The sequence below is a fragment of the Octodon degus genome, unplaced genomic scaffold, assembly GCF_000260255.1.
Source record: "Octodon degus isolate 3935 unplaced genomic scaffold, OctDeg1.0 scaffold00159, whole genome shotgun sequence".
NCBI lineage: Eukaryota > Metazoa > Chordata > Mammalia > Rodentia > Octodontidae > Octodon > Octodon degus.
This window is the reverse complement of record NW_004524735.1, coordinates 5,040,072-5,061,077: the sequence shown is the minus strand read 5'-3', so window position 1 is coordinate 5,061,077 and position 21,006 is coordinate 5,040,072. Positions and strand designations below refer to the sequence as shown.

The window sequence follows — 21,006 nt, the reverse complement described above, 5'->3', positions numbered from 1 at the left end:
GGCCCGGGGTTTCCCGAGGAGAACCCCCAGCCGCGAGGGGTTGGCGGGGTGAATTGTGGCAACTCCAGGACACAAGCCGCGATAGTGGCGAGCGCAGCTCCTTGGGATCTGGCGCGTGAAGCCTAGCGTCTCCGGCTCCTCCCTCCCACCGCGGTCCCGGGACTCTGGCTCTGCTGCGCCCAGTGGTGGAAGCTGTCTCTCCAGCCACCCGCGTCTCGGCAGCTCCGTGGGCGCAGGAGGCGGACGGCTCGGCCCCAGCGCCAAGCGCAACCTGCCGGAGTGGCCAAGCCCGCGTTCCCGCCCCGCTCCTATCCGAGCGCAGCCGCAGCGGGGAACAGGACAGAAAAGCCGGCGGTGGGGGCCGGGCTGGGGGCGGGGCGGCCGGGCTCAGTGCAGGGCGCGATCCCCAGCGAGCGAGCGCAGCGCCCGGCGCGGCCCAGCCTCCTCCCGCCGCCTGCGCGCAAGTTTGGCGGCTCCCGCCTGGCGCGCCGCGGCTCCCGAGCGCCTTCGATGCTGCTGGCCTCGGTGTGCCCTGCTTGGCGGGGCCCCTCGGGAGCGATGTCGATGGATGTGATTTTAGTTTTAGGGTTCTGCGTGTGCACCGCCAGGACAGGTAAGCGGGGCTGGTGCTTTGGTGGGATTCGGGGAAAGGGGAGGGGGTGCCCCAAGTCCACGCTGTCGCAGGCCTGACGAAGGCAGCGGCACGGGTTAGTCCCTTAAATCTCTGTGCCCAGCTCGGGCTACGAAGGAGATGTGGAGGCTCGCGGAGGGCCCCCCGGGTGTCCTCTTCCCCAGGGACGCGGCTGCGGACGTTCGGGATTAAGGGGTGCGGCTGCGAGGTCGCAGCCTCATGTTGCTGGAACCAGCTCCAGGGGTCCGAACCTGCAGCAGGGCGGGGCCGCTAGCCCCGCGTCCCGGGACTTGGAAGGTGCCGGGAGGAGAGATTACCGCTTCCCATCAGGCCGGAGACCTGAGACCCGAGACCCGTGTTCCCTCCCTCCCCGCGTTCCCGTCCCCGCAGACTTCCGGCACAGTTCGGGAGCAGTCATCCTCTCTCCCGTCTCCGCCCCAAGGTCTGGGCGAACAGTTTTTTTCGGTGGGAGCCGAGCAGCGGAGACCACCAGAGAGATTTGCTCGAGTTATAAAGGACTGCGGGGCACCGGGAAACGCGGACAACGCGTAATTGTCATAAGTCCCCACTCTGTTTTGCCTCCTGAGGCGTATTTGTGGGGAGCCCACAGCACCTCCTTCCTTCCACTTCCACCGGCTCCCTTGTCCCCAAGTCCCCTGGTAGCTGCTGTCTTTAAGAAGCTACGTAGGTGCTAGGAGATCCAGAAGAGCTGGAGTAGAAATAGACAAAAATAGGGGGTGCCTGTGGGCGGGGTCGACGGTATTTTAGTTCCAAGCCAGACTTCTGTCCTCTGTACGGGTTGTGCACAGACTTTGAACCCCAGGACGTGGGTGCGATCATCCCTTCGTCCCTAATCTTTTCCTTTAGCACTCTGATTTTTCTTCTCCAGAGGTGTAGCCTCCTTCTCCCGCCAGCGAGCAAGTTTAATTGGAGAGGGCTGAGGAGGGGCACTGGCCCTAGGTCGGCTCAAAAGTTACCTGCGCTTGCGCCCCAGGCTCCCCTCTGGGCAGCAGCCGCGAGAGGATCTCGAGATCTCAAGCCACTAGGACCTCTCAGCTGGGCTCTAGAGTCGGGCGGCTTTCCTTCTGCTTCATCCGAGAGCTTCACAGACATCTCCCTAGGGACAAAAGGCGCCTCCCACCTCCCTCTCCGGAGCACTGCCCTGGCTGCAGACACGCAGCCCGGGCTCAGGTTGGCCTAGAGGAGCGGCTTCTGGAATTACAGCTTCTAGGGAAGTATGGGTTAATCTTTCAAAACCAAGAGGACATGGGTAGGAATGCTTTCTAGGGAGAAGAAGGCAACAGGCGAGACTAGGGCAGAGCTGGGGCTCCCGCGGGCTGATCAGATCCCCAAGGCAAGAAGTGTCTGACACCCATGGGTGCCTCGGGGTGGATGGAAAGACTGGGAAGAACTCGATGGGCCCGAAGGCGGCCCACGGCCACTGTACAGCCCCAAGTGCATATCACAGCCTAGAGTGTCAGATACCTTTGTTTTCTTTACTCCTTTGTAAAGTCGCCCCCCCCCCCCCAGTGCCCTCCTCCAGGTGCCCCGCTGTCTTTCCAGGACTCGGAGCTCGCGCATCTTTAAGCACAGAGTCGGGTTCTGCGTCCCATCGCAGAGATCTTTTCAATCTTGTAAAACACTGGTAGCAGGTGAAGAGTCACACGTGCATTTACTTCTTCATTCCCCAAACCGTGCAGCGTCTTGTTAGTTACCCGGCAACACAGAGAAAACAAATGACTTGGTTCCTGACTGCCGGAAACTTACAGTTTAGCTGAGAATCTAGGTAGCAGTCAGAAAAGCACTTTCTTTGTGCAGCTTGAGGGCGTGGGGTGGGACTTTAAGAAGTTTTTGTGAAGGTCATACGGAACGGGACAGTGTCAGTTAATTCCAGGGAGAGGTGGAGGTGGTCAGGGAAAGTGACATTGGAGAGTTGTGGCTTTGAGAGGACAAAGTGGGAAACACTTTGCATAGAAAAGGAGAGAAAGGGTGGAGAAACATGGAAAAGGGCGGAGAAACATGCAAAGCAGAGAAACATGGGATGGCCTGACCCGCTGGTGGTAGCTGTGGCCCGGGGAACCTGACTCTTCAGTGCCCCTTGGCTCTGTGCTACGTGAACACTGGGGGTCACGTGTTAATTCTCTAAAAGTCATCAGAAGAGTCGAAGAGACAGAAGGGAATAACTCTGCATTCATGCATTTGCCATTTCTTGCCTATGCAAGTAGCTTTCTGAGGACAGCTTCTTTGATTTTGCTAGAAATCCTTGTTCCCACATCACACACATTCATCCACTTCTGTAGGTAGCAGAGGCTGGCTGGTGATTAGTTTATCAGGATCCCAACAGCTGCTTGGAAAGTTTATTTTTCAAGTAAAACAATTGTTGTGCAGGCTGTTAACAGTGCTAGATGAAATAAACATGTGGTTCACTTAGCGAGCTGCTCGGATATCACCGCCTTTTAATGGAAATGAATAGATGATATCAGGCACATTTTAATTAAAGGAAGACTGCAGTGCAGAAGCGGTTGCATATGAAGAGATCTAATGATAGGTGTCAGAAGGAGGCTGCATGCATTGTTCTTCAGAAAGCTTGTTCCAGAGTGCAGAGTGGAGTGAAGATAGGAGAGACTGTTTTCTAGTTTTTGTCCCTGTGTAAAAAAAATGATCTGGGGTTTCCAGGCACCACACTAACAATGCAAACTTGGAAGGCTACGGTAGTAGCGGTGGACATGAGTTTTCTCCCATGGCTTGGAAGTGCGAGCTACGTGAACCCAAGGATTAATCTTCCCTGCTTTTCACTTTGCTTTGGTCGCCAGGATAGGGAGTGCGGGGAGCACGGTGCCTGTAACATCTGCATCCCTAGGTGCCTGGGGAATGCCTTTTGCTGCCACCTGCTGGACGGGAACGATTTTTCTTTAGGAAGCAATACCCAGGTGGTTTATTAATTATGAATTGAATAATTGAGCTGCAAAAATGGGCCTCTGGCCTCCAGAGATGCAAAATATTGGTTAACTTGAAACAAACATGGAACAGCTTCTTCAAGGAAATTGCTTCTGGGGTGTACAGAACTGATCAAGTGGTTGCGAAATCCTGCTGTTAAATGAGGTCTTCCAGCATCTTTCCAGCATCATTTTACTCCTCATGGACCATGAAAACAGCTGTCATCACGGGCAATAAGCCGGATTAGATTTGAATTGAGCCAGATGCAAGAGGATTTGCGTAGGGGCCTGAATCCTGGACAGGAAAGGTGGATGAGTGGGCTTTGGGCTCTAACACTCCCAGGGCTGGGCTAAGCAGTGGCCAGCAGCAGAAGGTGTTGTGTTTAAGGTCAAGGCTCCAAATCCCAGGGCCAGGCCTCAAGTGCCTCTGTGACACTGACATGCTACCTTCCAGGTTTTAAAAGTGTCTCCTCCCCAGGAGCTTTTTATCCTGCTTAATTCTAATTCCCAGCTTCAGCCATTTGTAGAGCTGTTATGTTAAAAAAGGAGAAAACTTTATAATAGAGTTTCCTAGGAAAGGGCAGGAACTCCATGCCTGGAGAAGAAGCAGAGATGTTAAAATAAAAATATTAATGGAACCCAAGCTCTCGCACTGCACAAGGTTCAGCAGAGGCCGAGTAGATGCTGCCTTATTAATGGGCTTTCTGGTTCCCCAGGTGGTGTGCAAAGTGCCACCCTTTCCACATCCTGCTATTGGCACTGGGCATTTTCAACCTGAGAGCGACCAATTAAAGGGAGAGAAGGAAATTGTACCAGACGCCTAATTGATTACTTTTTCTCTCATTCTATTTTTATGAGATATTTTTCATCAAAAGAGTGAAACAGGTATGGGTAGGGAGGAAGGCCACCTGAGTCTTTTGCATTATTCGGATGATCTGAAGCTTAGGGAAGGAGCGGAAGGGGAAGGTGGACTATTATAGAAGGCGGGCAAGGCAGAACCCACTTGGACATCAGCTCTGCACCAGCCTGAGCTGCTGGGAGTGTTGCTGGGGTTGCTGCTGAGGCCTCGGGAGTCTGGGAGGGGCATGCTCTCCTCCCTTTCACAAATGAGGAAACTGAGGCTTGGAGACGTAATTTTTCCAAGAAATGATGTCATTTGTAGAAAGAAGAGACAGGACTGCAGGTGGCTTTTCATTTAGCATTTTTTTGCATCACCTTCCGGATCGAGGGCACTGTATTCTCATCTGAGGATAGGGACTAAGGATCCTGTTGGGACATGCTCAGTTCTGCAGTCTGTTTGAGTGCCTCCTAGGCTGGTGTAGCTTCAGGCCTCCTGGTCTGGGAGATTTGGTATCTTTAGGGTAACCACTGTAGCGAGTCCTTGCATCAGTCACCACTACAATAACATCACACAGCAGCAGCTCAAAACAGCAATCATTTATTTTGATTCACATATCTGTAGATTGGTTCAGTGCTGCCTTCCCTAAGCCGGGCTTGGTGGAGCTTAGTTCCAGGTTTGAGCGTGTGCCTGTGCCACATGCCCCAGTCTTCTTGGAATAGTGGGCCTGCAGGGCTATGTTCTTCTCAAGTACAAGACCACGTAGTCCCACTGTGCAAGCTCATTTAAGCCTCTGCTTGTGCCGTGGTTGCTAAAATCCCAACAGCCAACATTGGTTACGTGGTTGAGCTCAAAGTCAAAGGATGAGGTGGTTTTCTCTCATTCTACTGGGAGTAAATTCCCAGCCACATATCACAGAGTGTGGGCATAGGGGAGAGAAGATTTGGGGCCAATAATTCAGCCAACTATAGTCTCCCTCCAAGGGTTCCTTGGCCTGGATGCTATCCCACCTTCTTGTGGTGTCCCCACGTAGCATATTACTCTGACGTCTTTGTTCCCAAAGCAGTGATCAGGAACACGCTCATCAGGTAATTATTCAGGTTCTAAATTAAAAGCCTGTGACGTGTCAGGGCCTGTGCAAGGCATTGGGGCCAGAGGGACACTTCCTTCCTTTTGTGTCCAGTGAAGGGCATAATGTCTAGGCCACTTTAAAAATTCCTGGCCAGAGAAAGCCACGCTTGGAAGTCCTTTGAGATCACCCTTGATTTAATTTCTGCCATATAGGTGTAGAACACTATAGATCAAATTGAAATAGTTCCCTCCCTGCTTTTTCAAGGTGAGCACAGAACTGCTAGCACCTGGGCTCACTTAGAGAAAAACATCCCGAGTCTCAACGGCAGGGGCTTGGTGCTGGACTTGGGATGGTAGGAAACCTGCCAATCACTTCTTCTCTCCACAGAGTACCTGGGTCTGTGTGTAGGATGAACCAGAGCGAGCAGGTGGGTGCTTAAAGTGAGGTCATCTAGCATTATGGATCCCCCTTTTCGTTTAAAAATCAACCTTATACTTAGGCTGGGCTGGCCATGCCTCCAGGCATGCTGAGCTGGCCGCCGAGACCAGGCATGGTAGTGCATGCCCGTAATCCCAGTGCTGGGGAGGCTGAAAACAGGAAGATCACTACAAGCTCGAGCTGCGTAGTGAGACCATGTGCCAAAATACATTAAAAACAAAAACAAACAAACAAACTTCTATACCTCTAATGATATCCCAAAAGAGCTAGGACAGAGGTCAAGCTCCCTGTTGCAGGCTGGATGAATATATCCCCAGTGCCCAGCCATTTGTAGATTCGTAGTATGCCCTTGGTAATACCGATTGAAAACTTATTAAATAGATGAATACAATGTCTGGGAAAGTAACAGTTGTCTTGAGGTAAACTGACCCTGTAACTAGCTGTATTTCAAAGGAAACAATTCTAACCTTCAGTCGAGAAGTCAAGGGAAAGCCTAGCAAAACCAGAAAAGTCAGCTGTGTGCACTGCACCTTCAAATCAACCTCTTTTCTATCCTGACAATGATAGGTTTCAGCTCCAAAGAGCCTTTCCTGACCAGCCTTGTGCTGCCAGAAGTCACTGTGTCCTAGCAGGCAAAGAGAGAGGGAAGGGTAGACTTCCTTCCCTTCATGCATAGGGCCAGGGTGAAGTGGGAGGACAGGTGAGGCTGTGGCAGTTCGCGATGTCCTGATGGATATTCAACCAGGCTCTGTGGGACAAACTGGGGGCAAGCTCTCCCAATCCAGTCTCCTTGCTTGCATTACCAGCACACGAAAGTTGACAGCTGTTGCTGATTAAAACATTTCCAACTGCGCAATCAGAGTCGCACTATTGAGATGCTAAGTGTAGATAGATGCAGGCTTTATGAATGGCTTAAACATAGTTCCTTAGAGTGATCTGTAGCCTTATTAGCGTATATAACTGGAAATCACTTTGCCGTCATGAATGAATCATTCTGCCGAACACAGACTGGGTGAGGGACACCCTTGGTAGTTCCCTTTCGGAGGCAAGAAGTAGGGAGTGCAGGGCCATGTGTCTTTGTACTGAGGTCCTCCAGCAAGAGACATTGGGAACTAACTTTCCATCAGGAATCCCCTCGGATGGAAATACGCATCAGGCTTCTCCTTTCTGGCTAGTCCCTTCACTATTTTTTTCCCAGTAGGGCCAGGGTCCCTTTCCACTTCCTTCTTCTTTATGGAGGTCAGTTGTACTTGATCAGTAGATGTGCTCTGCGTGGGTGTTTACTGTTGGTGCTGACGTTAGATTTTGCAGATGTCTCTGAGGCTGGAGGAGCAGAGCCATTATCTCCTCTCTGTAGTTTCCAAATTAAAAAAAAATTTTGCAATCATAAGATTTCTCCAGAACTCCCCAGGGAGTAAAGCCTGTCCTGCTTTGAACTCACTTGGTGTCAAAACGTGGCCTCCCCTGAAACTGGGCTGTGTTCTTTAAGCCAACTGGAGAAAAACATCAAATGCTCCAATCCAGAAAGGTTGCAGTCATTGATGATGGGGAGCTCATTCAGACTTTGCTGAGGGTGTTGTCTCAGATACAGCAGAGGATGCTTTCTAAATTCTGAAAAGTATTTGGCTCTGGAGATTTGGGGGGATTATCTTTGTAATGGGGCATGGGATGGGGGAAAGGTACCAAGAAACTGTGCTATCAGAGGGGCGCAGCATTGCTTTATCCTCCAAGGAGTCTCAACTACTCTCCATCGTGGTCTCTGTTCTGTACTGCTGCCAGCATTCTGCCTGTTATGCCAAAATAGCTGTTTGTTCCTTTCCAGCGGTTGGCTTTGGGCTGGACCCTGACCTTCAGATGGATGTTCTCACCGAACTTGACCTTGTGAACAGCACCCTCGGGGTCACGCAGGTGTCGGGGCTGCACAATGGCAGCAAAGCATTTTTATTTCAAGGTAAAAGCATGTCTTCCTTTGCATGGGACAGAGGTTGTGGGGGAGGACCAGTCTGGGGTGTGTGTGTGTGTGTGTGTGTGGTGAGTGCCTTTGCTATTTTTCTTGGATTCTGGTCCAGAAGAGTGTTCAGATGTGCAGTGAGTGTTCTGAGAATGGGAGGGGGCATCGGGGGTACAGTGGGGAGATGTTTGGTTTGGTAATAAAATGCTTCCCTGGGGTTTTCCTGGAGATTTAAAGGGTAAAGAATGTTCAAGAAGTTTGAAAACTATTGGCCCACCATGTTATTTTTGCAGGCAATTTTTTCAGTTATTGTCTGTCTCTTTATCTATGTGGATACTTATATCACTCGCTTACCTGGTAGACCATGAACAAAGAGTAGATATTATGGCTCTCTCCTCCTCCTCCCCTTCCTTCTCCTCCCCTTCTCTTCCCCCTTCCTCTTCTTCCTCCTGATCCTTCTTCTCCTCCTCTTCTTTCTCCTCCTGATCCTTCTCCTCCTTCTCCTCTTCTTTATTCTTCTTCTGCTGGAGCTGTGGATTGATCTGAGGCCTTTGCATTTGCTGGCTAGACACCACTGAGCTACCTCCCTGGCCCTATGGCTGTCTTCTTTTAAAAGTGAACCTGTGAAACTTACCTGGCTCTGCCTAATTATAAACTTGATCACAATTCATGAAATCCTTCAACAAGTATTTATAAAGGTAGCATACTGTGGCTCCTTTTTTTTGTTTTGTATATTTTTTGTATTTTAGGGAAGGGTCTACAGGGTATTCAGGGTCTCTACTAGATCAGACTCTCATGATCCACCTCTTTACAGCCTTCATGAGCTGGGATTACAGTTGCATGCCACCACCCCCAGTCTCAATCGCCCTCTCAGCTTGTCCTAGGGGCGGGGCCAGCACAGCAGGCTGGGGGATCAAACCCCTGGTCCCTGTGCCTGCTTGCAGGCACTTTAATCTGCTGTGGTTCTTAAAAGGACGGGCTCTGGAGCTTTATTGCTTGGGATCCATGTGAGCCCAAATTGGCTTTGAGATTTTGGGTGATTACTTAGCTTGACCGTGCCTCAATATTCTCACCTAGAATGATAGAGCTCTGCTAAAATCATCTCATGTGGTGGTCACAGGGATTCAAAGAGCTATTCTGTTAAAGTAGTGACACCAGCGCTTGATAGACAGTAAATGCTGGATAAATATAGCTCCCACTTGGGAAATCTTTTCATGTGTCAAGCATCACACTAATAGTAGGTTCCCAGTAAAAGTAAATACAATGCAACCCCTGCTCCGAAGTGTAATGAAGGAAACAGTCACCTCACAAATCGTTACTGAACTGAAATGGCTGCATACCATGAAGGAAATATATACACTGGTAAATCAGAGTAGTATAGGCAGATCTGAGTTAATTGGTGAGGGGGTGGTATTAGAGAAAGGACATCGCGAGATAGTGATACCTCAGCAGAGCTTGGATAGCATGAATGGAAAAGCCTCCTGTAGGAACGGGTGGAGGCTTAGAGCCTTCTGGACAGAGGAAATAGTAAGCATGAAAGTCTTTGATTTTCTTTTTCTTTTTCTTTTTTTTTTTTTGCTCTGGTCTCACTACATAGCCCACATTAGTAGTGATCCTCCTGATTTCTGCCGCCCAAGTGCTGGGATTACAGGCGCGCGCCACCGCGCCCGGACTCCATCACCAGCTCAGCGCACCCGAAGGCGGGGCCGGCGTGGCAGGTGGAGCCAGGTATTGAACCCTGGCTCCTGCGCTTATCTAAGCAAGCGCTTAGTCCGCTGAGCTATACCGCCGGCCCTAAGCATGAAAGTCTTAAGGTAGAAACCCAACAGAAAGGGTTGCAAGGTGGTGAATGGCTGGGGCAGAAGGCATGGGCTATGACCGGTGAGCAGAGCTGATGTTCTGCTGATGTGCATGGGGGTAAGAGTGCCGGAGGTTTACAGCCAGTGTCCACTCCGATTGGTGGGAGGCCATGTCCTTGTTATTAATGACCGTACCTAACTAGCACCCCAACTGTAGACTGTAGTAATGGTTTTGTACTCTCCTGTCACAGTGCTGGGGCCTGTGTATAAATTAGAACAGAGAAGTAAACTGGTTGCATGTGCTAATAAGGCAGCTGGAATATTCCTCTGAAAATCCCTGATTCTTTTGACACAATCTTTTAGGAAGATAACAAAAGGATTCTTTGGAACGACCAGATCAACACTATGGAATGAGATTTACATATTCACTGGGTAGATAACTTGAGCCTTATTAGTGAGGCATAGCGAATTGACAGATATGTAATGAATTTGTTACGGTCCACTCACTAAAAACCTGGTGAAGCTGGGAGGGGAATGTAGATGATTACTTTTGTCTTTTGCGCTGTGCAAGGTCTGCATAGCCACTGTTGTTGGGAGCCCCTGCTGTTCTCCATCTGAGCAAGGCTGCTATGCATACTCGGTTGGCCTTGCAGGCCCTGGATTCCATACTTCAGCTCCTCAGAGCTAACTGTTGTGGGTGGTACATCATAAATGATAAATAAAAAGTTTGCAAGGAATGAAACGTTTCCTTTGTCCTATCTATCCGAAAGAGGCTTGCTCCTGCTTTATCACCCCTTCAGGCATTCATTCACTCCTTCCTTCCTTCTGTTGGCATGGGCCCCTTGGCCTAGGAACTCTGCTCTCTTATCAGCATCCTCTATATTTTTCCATCAGTCCCTTAGATGTCAGCAAGCCTGCAATAGCTGGGAGGGATTTTTCACCTCAGTTGGTAGAAGACTAATGTCATTCTTGGATCACTACAAGTTGGATCTGTGTAGGGCGACCCTGTAGACCCTGTACTAAATACATTTAAATAAATATATAAACAAACAAAGAAATAAAAATATTTGCCAACCATAGCTGTTGGTGCTGTAGGACATTAGAAATTATTCCTCCGGTTCAACTGATATAGGGAGAAAAACTGATCTCGAATGGGTGACCTCCAAATGATACAGGGAACCTCCAAATAATATAGGGGAAAAATGATCTCCCGACCTGACCTGCACGAGTTCATGTTCTGTAAAACTGAAGAATGAATTTTATGAACAAATGGAAGTTTTGGGTAGAATATATTTATTGGGGGAAAGAAAGCTCCTGTCGGAGGGAGGGATAGAATGGGGTCCCGAGCGGGTTGTCCCTGGGAAGCTGTCTTTTCCAGGGACTTTTATAGAGTAAAACCATATGGTGACATGGGTCTAAGGTGGTGGAGAACATGGGAACACCCTTAGGTGGGCATGAGGTGGGACAAAACTATGGTCACCCAATGAGATTACAAGCACCATTGGGGGTGGCATGCATGTGGTACCGAGCATCGAACTTGGGACCTTGCGCTTGCCAGGCAGGCACTTGGATCACTGTGCTATCTCCCCAACCCCCTCATTATGGTTTTGACTTGCATTTTGTTGCTAATTAGTGAGATTGAGTGTTTTGTCACATATGTGTTGGATATATATATATATATATATATATATATAGTCTTTTGTGAAATGGCTATTTAGGTCATTTATCAATTTTTTTTAAAAAATTAAAAATTCCTTAATTTTTTATTCCTTCTACCACTACCACAATTTACAGGGCAGTATGCCTGATGTAATGAAAGGAAAGAAAAAGATAAAATCCCACAACAGATAAAAGACCTCAGGCACCTGCTGGCAAGCATAGGTCCTGAGTTCAATCTCCAGTACCACACACACACACACACACACACACACACACACACACACATGCACGCACGCACGCACACACACACAGACAAAAAGAAAAAAGACCTTGGGAATGTACATCTAACTGACTCTACATTTCATTAATTAATAGCTGCACTTCTTGCAGACTGTGGCTATCACAGTCCTGAACCAGAAGGGTTTCCAGTTGAAGCTGCAGTAACTTTTCTGACTATGGATCACCGTTCCTTCTGTGGCAGATTTTTATGGTTCCTCTAATGCATTTGGGATGACTGTCTCAAAGTAACCTGCAGCTTTCCTGACAACTCCTCGCTCTCTCTCCTGCTAAGAACTGTAGCCCTTTTCTGCTGTTTTTAAAAACCTTGTGCTACTATATCCACCACTTCCACCACCAGATCCATAACCACTACCATAGAGATTGGAGCTTCTTTCACCAAAACTGCTCCCCTTCCTGGGTCCATAATTTGACTGCTGTTGCCCACTATAATTTCCAGAATCATTATAATTCCCACCACCACCATAGTTACCACCACCAAAATTTTCTCCTTCGTTGTAACCATCATATTCTCCTCTTCCACCACCACTGTATCCACCACCCTGGTCTCTATATTCTGGTCCACCATCACCATTCCCTCCTCTACTACTGTAACCAGGACCACCACCATAGTTTCCACCTTCACCTCCAAATCCATTATATCCACCATCACCTCCTCCATAACTACCTCTGCTGCCACCTCCTCCACCACCGTAACCTCCTCTTCCACCAAAGTTTCCACCACGGCCAAAATTCCCTCCACCACCTCCAAAGTTTCCTCCACGACCCATAAAGTTGCCAGATCCACCTCCCCGGCCTCGTTGTGATCCAGCAGACTGCATCTCTTGTTTAGAAAGGGCCTTTTTCACTTCACAATTATGCCCATTAATAGTGTGGTTTTTCTGAACCACAATTTTATCAACTGTGTCGTGATCATCAAAAGTTACAAAAGCAAATCCTGTCTTTTTCCCACTCTGCCTGTCTTCCCTAACTTCTATGGTTTCAATTTTGTCATATTTTCCAAAGCAGTCTCTCCAATTATATTCTTCTGTATCTTCTTTAATAGCACCACCAAAAATTTCCTTCACTGTTAGATGGGCACCAGGCTTTACTCGATCCTCTCTAGAACAGCTCTCTTTGGTTCCACTACACGCCCATCAGCTTTGTGTGGTCGAGCACACATTGCTGCATCCACCTCCTCGACACACGAGTAAGTCACAAAGCCAAAGCCTCTGGGGCATTTTGTTCCAGGTCCTCTCATTACCACACAATCTGTGAGTGTGCCCCATTTCTCAATGTGTTTTCTTAAACTATCATTGGAAGTTTCAAAGTTCAGACCACCAATAAGGAGCTTCCTCAACTGCTCTGGATCCTTTGGATCATGGCCCTCTATTTTGAGACCAGACTCTCCTCTTCCAACTCAAGTTCAATCTACCACATTTTTAATTGAAAAATAGTTTTGCTATTGGTCTGTGTTCCTGGATAGTAAAGCCCTGTTGGTAAATAGTTCACAAATATTTCCTCACACCCTGCAGCTTGTCTCTTCCCGTGTTGCTGGTATCCTTTACAGTGCAAAAGCCTTGCATTTTGATGTAATCCCATTTGTCAAATTTTAGGGGGTCTATTTTCATGGTACTGGGGATTACAGTCAGAGCCTTTGCAAGGGGCTGTACCCCTTCCCTTAAAATATTATTGATATAAAATATTATTGATAAATCTCATTAAGTTGCTAAGTTGCCCACATACAGTTGGAACATGTAGTCCTCTTGCCTCAGCCTCCCAAGTGCTAGGACCACAGGCGAGCTCTACCACACCAGGCTTCTTTTAGGGTTGTGTTTAAAATGCTCTTGTCTGTTCCTATGTCTTGAGGCATTTTTCTTACATTTCCTTCTGTTAGTTTCGTAGTTTTGCGCCTTATATTTACATATTTGATCAATTTTGAGTTGATTTTTAGATATGGTGAAAGGTATGGCTCTAGCATTATTCTTCTGTATAGGGCTATTCAGTTTTTCCAGAACCATCTGTTGAAAAAAGTTTCCATTTCCCCCGTATGTTCTTGCTGCTGTTGTCAAGAGTCAGCTAACTATCACTATGCGGGTTTCTGGGTTCTCTCTTCTCTTTCACTGGTCTGTGTCCGTTTTTATGATGTGTCATGCTGTTTTGGCTAATACAGCTTCTAGTCTATTGAACATTTTCAAGACGCCTTCAGGTCTACTATATAACAGGAGTCCTGTTTACTCTCTCTAACAACATGTCTCTCATGTCCTTCTAAGCCTTCAATGGCTGCGCTTTTAATGCCCATATTTCCACTAACAGTCTGCGCACAAAGATTTCAATAGCCTGGACCCCAATAGGTAGTTCTTTACCAAGCTCTTCGTGCTCTTCGGAGCCCACCCCAGGAGCACTGTCAACACTGTGCATCTACCAGCTGCCTGCTGAAGGGCTGCCAGGCTTGTTTTTCACTGTGCTCTTCAAAATACTTCTGGGCTCTGCCCATGACCCCAAATCAAAGCCTCTCCCCCGCTTAGGTATCTGTCACAGCAGCACCCAGGTACGCACAGCCTGAGCTATTTTCCTGTTGCTGCTGTAGCAAATGAGCACACATTTCCCATCTTGCAGTTCTGGAGGCCATAATTTCGGAATGTGCTCTGTCAGTCTGAAAGGGAGGTGCCGGTGGAGCTGTGCTTCTTCCCGACGGTCTGCAGGGTGATGAGACCAGTGCCTTCCACAGCTTCCGGAAGCTGGCGGATCCCGGCCCAGCCCCACCACTCTGCAGTTCAGGGCTGTTGCAACATTTCTTTCTCCCCCTGCCACTCTCAGTACACGGTCTGCTCCGGTGTAAGACTGAGTGGCTGTCTTCTTTTTTCCCCCTGATAAGGATCCTGGTGATTACATTGGCCTCACCCAGACAACCCAGCAGAATGGCTTCACTTTAGCATCCATGACCTAACCACATCTGCATAGTCTCTTCGGCCATGCAAAGCATCCCATTAACAAATTATGGGGATTAAAATGTGGATTTTTGGGGGGTAATTATTCTGGTTAAAAATATGGATTTTTTTTGGGGGGGATTATTCTGGTTACCCATGCTGAGTAGAATATGGACACTGTCATGGTTCCAGAATATTCCACTTAAATCTGTTTTTAGTGCATTACTGTCCAGTTCAAGTATATTGTGAGCTGTATCTTTTTTTTTATGTTTTTAATAAAATGTAAGATTTTTGTAATAAATACACAATAACAAAAATTATTTTGTATTTTACACTTGAAACACCTCAACTTCAATGCTTTTTTCTGTAATAATTGATATATCCTGTGCTTTTATTCAACTAAAGCTAGAAAAGCTGTTTCACCAAATTATTCCATGTAGTCTTGATAAAATATTAGATTAAAACTTTAGTGAGATAATTTGATTTACAACAAACCATACATATTCAGAGGATATAGTGTGGTGATTTTGACAGATCAACACACCTGTGAAGCTGTCACCACATCAAAATAAACCCTGTTGTCATCACAAACGAGGGTACCCCGAGTTCCTCCCATGTGCCTCTGGAGCTCCTGCTGCGCATTCTCCAAGGAGCTACCCGCCTGCTTTGGGTCACTGTTGATTAGCTGACCCTTGCTACGATTTTGTACACATCGCGTCACTCAATTTTGTATATGTAGAGTCACCCAGTGTACTTTTTTGGGTCTGACTCCTTCCGCTTGCTATAGATGCTTTGAGATCTGTACACGGTGGGTGAGCTGCACGGTTCTTTTCTCACAGGAGATACATAGTTGAGTCTTACCTTTTTATTTTTTAAACCAGGAAGAGAATCTCAGTCTGTTCATCAAACATTCTTGGGCTGTTCTAGGATGCAGCGAAGTTACTGCGAAGCATTCCCTCCTCTTGCAATTCTTCCTGTGAGGTTCACTGGCCGGCCTCGAGGCCTGGCAGTGCCAAGTAGTTCCCGTCACCGAGGCAGCATCCTCCCCTGTGCTCTAACCTGTACCCACCCTGAATCACGAGCCTTTCGCTTGACCCCAGGGAGTAGCTCCTATTCTTGGTGCAGTATCCGCTGGGCGCTGTGGGCGATTCTGCCCTGCTTGGGTAATTTTCTCCCATATATGCCCTGCTTCCTACTCAGCTGCCTTGAGATATTAAGGGAGATCCGCATTTCTCTTTCCGTGCCGCTGCCTGCGCTCCTGTATTGTCCTGTGAAATCTGGGCGCTGTGATCCCCCACCCTCCGGGTTCAGCTTCCCCTTTTGAGCTCATTGAGCCCGCAGAGCTCCGCCCACGTGGCCCCACTCTGGGCAGCCTCGGAAGCGTCCAGGGGGAAGCTAAGCCATCGTAGGGCTCATCGCTCCTCCGGGCTGCAGCTCCGGGATGACTGCTTCTCCCTGACCGATGTTTAATGTCACGGAAACTGCTGTTTCATCAAATATTCATAGTAAATCTAAATTCAAATTAATTAAAATTATATAAAATTAAAAATTCACTTTTACAGCCATGGAGCCGTATTTCATGTCTTCGTTTGCTGTATGTGGCTAGCAGTTACCTTACTGGACGGCACAGCTCTAGAGAGGCTCAGGGACTTTTGCTGATTCACTGCAGCTCAGGTAACCTGGGCAGACTGTAAGATCTTCTTTTCCAAGGTTAATTCATCACAGTAGCTTGCCAGCTACTAGGCTGCTTGTCTCCAGGTAGCTCCATGTACTCATTTATAACAGGGGGAAGATAACACCTACTGCAACCCTGGCCCTTGGAGGCAGAAACAGGAGGATGGCCACAAGGTCCAGGCCAGTTTGGGCTACTTGGCTCAAGGGCAGCCTGAACCAGCATAACCCAGTCTCAAAAAGGGATATGGCTCAGTGCAAAGGCCACGCTTCTCAAAATAGCACCTACTTTATAAGGTTGTAGCGAGGGTGGAACAGATTACAACATGTAAAGTCCCAGGGCTGGAATAGATATATGCCAGCTCTCGCTGTAGGTTCTAATGTGATGGGGTGTGGCTCTGGCTCTTTTCGAGTCATCTGCTCCGGGTGTAATCATCAGGCCCCAACCAGCAAAGGTAGATTAGAGTAGTGGGGAAAGCAGAAGATGATGGAGGGGAAGAAGATTAGGTGTCAACACGTGGTGTATTAACTTGTTTCAGTCTCACTTTAACCATATGTGGTAGGCACCATTATTATCTTTTTTTTAAAAATCAATGAGTGAATGGAAAGATTTTAAGGCACTACCATAAGATAGATGTATCTGTTAATGTCTCTAAGCCTCAGTTTCCCTGTTTGGAAAGGAGCAGATTGTACACATTATGCTACAATGTATGGCCCAAAATGACCCTTTGTCTGGCTATAAGTTGATGCATGTTTGGGGCTTGAAAGCCTTCATTTGAATGCCAGCTTATGAACAGTGCTGGCACATTTGAGTAGAAAGCTTACTTAACTGAAAGCATGAGTACAGTACCAGCTGCAGAGCCTGATGGGGTTGATTTTGAGGTTAGCTGAAGTTTTAGGGTTGACTTTGTCACTGGTTTCTTTATCTAGGGCAAAGAATTGAAGTAGAATTTTTTGTCTTTTTCTTTTAAACAGTTATACTTCAGTAGGGATTGCGGGTGGTGTGGGAAGGAGGAGGAGCTCAGTGTAGCCCAGTGTTGATGTCGCTAAGCCAGTATCAGGTCTTCAGAAATCATTCCGCAGTTCCTCTGCTTTGAGTTGGACTCAGAGACGATCTGAGAGTTGGGAACTCTTGTTCTCTCTGACAGCATCTTAGAGATAAGTAGTTAGGAGAATGTCTCCAATAGGGTTTCTTTTATAAAGGTGAATCCAAATGTGCATGCATGAATGAAAATGCTTTAATATTTTGCTGTTTTTCCCCAATGAGACAGTTTCAAATCAAATTGGTAGGACAGTTTCAATAATTAACACATTGCATACATTCTTCCTAGTGGTTAATTGCTGTACAAGATGCGGACTTGATATCCTATTTACAAACACCATTAGAACAAATCATTCTATTCATTAACAGAATGTAATTATATATCTATCCCAACCACTTTGAATACACAGATACAAAATGGACATTCATCTATATACCCTTTTTTTGTTAAGTTCCGTTATTTGAATATTATAGGTGTGTTAACTCAGCAAAATATTCTAAAAGAGTAAAGTAGCCCATAATAGTGTTGGGTCTTCCGCTTAACTGGCAATGTCAAAAATTGTTGACCTGAGTCCCTCACAGCTCAACATAACAGCATGGGTTTATTTCTTATATTTCGTTTTTATACTTTCTTCTGGATGGTTAAGACCAAGATAAAGCAGGACCTATGCAACAAGAGTTGTAGCTTTTGGGTCTGTTAAGGTCAGTGAAATGCCCTCAGGATTTATCCTGAGATCCTGTACCTCAGAATGTAGAACCTTTGTCAGTGTCAGCCACGTGGGTGAGTCATGGCCAATGCTTGACCAATGTGCTCTCTGTGAAAGCCTGAGAGAATGTTTTCTCTCCATGTGACTCTCCTTAGGCATACTCTACATCATTGATCACTTTCCTCTTTGGCCCCATAATCTCCTTGATCAGAAAATTTGGGACACTACTGAGTTACATGACGTTACAGTACAAGTTCTCATATGTCCTGAGTCTTAATTGACCTTAGAAGGCTAGGGTCAAAATGTTGGCTTTCCTTGTGGCCCTCCTTTTTCTCTAATTTTGGTCTGCAAACTTAGGTTGTTAACCATCCAGAAGACAAGCTTGTTGTTATTATCGAACAACTTAGGCTGTTAAGCTTTACTTCACTATCTGTCTGCATATCAAACATCTTAGGCATAATATGGAACAGGTATTTTTCATCGAGTATTGATATGTTGAACTTTATGTCCCTACAGAATATGATGAAAAAACATTTAAAAATTAGAATATATTTTAAAAATAGGCATAAAGAATTATATACGTCTCATGTTTACACACAAGTCCAAAAATCTCACCATATAGAACCTTGAAGCAGGACAGTCCCACAATGTTCCTTTTCCTGTCTCTTGCTTTCATTCACCACCCCCTTCTTCTTGAACAACCATCTACCTGAGAGACATCATAGCAGCATATTTTGCTTTTTTTGATGGCTAGGAAAAGTGCTACTTTTCTGGGGTTCTGTTTCGGAGGAGTTTCTAAAGAAGGAATAGATAGTGTCTTTTAGTACCTTGTTTCGTGTGACAAGATAGAATAAACTAACTAGGCTACTTTAAGTGGAAGATTCTATACATTGAGCATCTCTTGGCCTTCTAGGCTTTTATTGGATATTGTGAACAGGCGATGAATAGCGCAAAGCTTGCACGCTCAAGGAGGTTCAGAGTCTAGAAGGGCAAATGGTGTGACCTCTGAGTTGCTGATTCAGGGGTGATGTCTGGCTTGCAGTCATTCAAATGTGGGTGATGTGAGAGAGAAATTCCTTCCTACTGCCTGACCTAGGAAGGCTTCTGGAGGAGCTGGCATGTGTGGAGGACCTTGACAGTTAGGAATTAAGTGTGGGACTTTGATTCGTAGGAGCACTGCCCATGCACCATCATTTTCACCAATGGTGCTGTAGGCTTAAGCTATAGTTGTTAATGCTCAGAAAATTTGAGTGAGATGGAGCTACCCAGAGGGTTTGTTTATTGTCGATCTTCCAGATTTCCTGCCACCCACTGTTGCCCAAGTCTGAATTGTTTTTCCTGTTGATTGGATGCACCTAGTCACTAATTACCTCTGGGAGCATTTAGAAGTCATCCTCACTCTGAATGGAGTGATTTAGTATAACTTTGCATTTAATCAATTAGCGGAGTGATTCCATTCATATACCGGTGTCTCTCTAATATAGGTGTTTTTTGCTCTTGCCAAGTAAAGACTCTACTAGCGGGTTTTCAGGTCCCTCTCTGGGGTGAATTAACACCTGTGCAGGCTTATTCTGGAAAATCATTTGGTGGCTGTGTGATTAACTGTATATCATAGAGCAAATAAACAGTATTTATTCCCCAATCTGCATACTCCCAACATCTGTCCTGAATTCCATTCTGTCTCTCATGTTTTGCCCATCAGAAGATCCAATGTCCCATTAAGGAGAGCAGAGGGCTGGAGAGATGGCTCAGTGGTCTAAAGCACCTATTTGAAACAAGCTTGCCAAAGCACAGGGACCGCGGTTCGATCCCCAGCACCACATGCCAGGCAGACCCGCCCCCAGGTGGGCTGAGCTGGCCACACACACACACACACACAATAAATAAATGCAATAAATAAAAATAAATAAATATTTAAAAAAAAAAAGGAGAGCAGAGATGAGAGAAAACGAGAATGTAAAATAAGAATTCTTTTAGGAACTATATGCATAACAGCCAGTTTCATACAAACAAATTGGTCTTAGGTCAACTACTTACCCCCATAGAATTTGATTCCTCTTTGGACATTGAATTACAATGGTAATGCTACAGTACAAAATATTTTAGAGGATTAATTTAGCTACTATAAGTTTATTAAAAAAGAAAAGAAATGTAAATTTTAATTAATATTGTTAGTAAACTGTGTGCTAGAAAAATACTTCACTAGTAAATAAATATATAGCAACAGCTACTCTATACTAGGTGCTCTTCAAAGCATAAGGATAGAGTAGCAAAGAGATCAGGAAGAGACCATAACCAGATGAATATAAGGGATATTTTGTTTGAATAATTTCAGAATCCCTATACTGGAATGCAAGACAATATTCCTATTTTATTTCTCTCCAGGAGTGCCTATTTGCAGTTATCCACTGTATTTGATTCCTACGGAGACTTGGAAACTTGCAATGAATTGGATTCATTCATTCAGAAAGGCATGACCTCTCCTGGTACATTTGGCTCCTGAGGGCCTTTGTTTTTTGGGAAGTGGTTTCCTATTCACTGTAGAGAAGAGGGAATGGGGACTAGGAGTTCTAGGAACTCAGCCATGACCACACACAGTAGCTGTGACTGTGGACAAAATTCATGCTCCAGGGTGGACGCCTGCAGTATGTGTCTTAGTCCCCTGTTCCTCACGGCTGTTCCTCTACTCTGTGAGGGTTGGAGTGAGCTGTACATGCAGCAGGATAGAGCAAGACCATCTCCTAAGAGCCACCAGGGGTCTCCTGCCAATGTAACTTCTGATGGATATTTTAGACCAACCAGGACAGATGGCTGTCTTGTCTGTTGGTGAATTACATTTAATAGGATTTTCATCTTTCTTCCAGTTGGAATGGCCTGCTGGGTATGGAGATGAATACCTGGCAGCCTGGCTGTGTCGACAGCCCAGAACTAACCACAGGGCTATGTTTCAATAGGCATCGATTGAAAATCTAGTCACTATGGCCATTTGACTAGGTTACTTTGAGAGTTCATGGTGGGAGAATTAGATTGGCATTGAGGACTGTTCTCTTTGATTA

The 21,006-nt window shown here is 46.5% G+C and overlaps 1 protein-coding gene and 1 pseudogene across 1 annotated transcript in view; one reads left to right on the top strand and one right to left on the bottom strand.

Moving 5' to 3' along the window:
- The first annotated feature begins 558 nt into the window (after window positions 1-558).
- Window positions 559-21,006, top strand: part of Nell1 (neural EGFL like 1) — a 990,534-nt gene continuing 970,086 nt past the window's right edge. Inside the window, exons 1-2 of the mRNA XM_004642698.1 lie at window positions 559-613; window positions 7,738-7,866. Coding sequence (XP_004642755.1) covers window positions 559-613; window positions 7,738-7,866 — 184 coding nt within the window. The remainder of the gene's footprint in view (window positions 614-7,737; window positions 7,867-21,006) is intronic.
- Window positions 10,785-14,021, bottom strand: LOC105743730 (annotated as a pseudogene).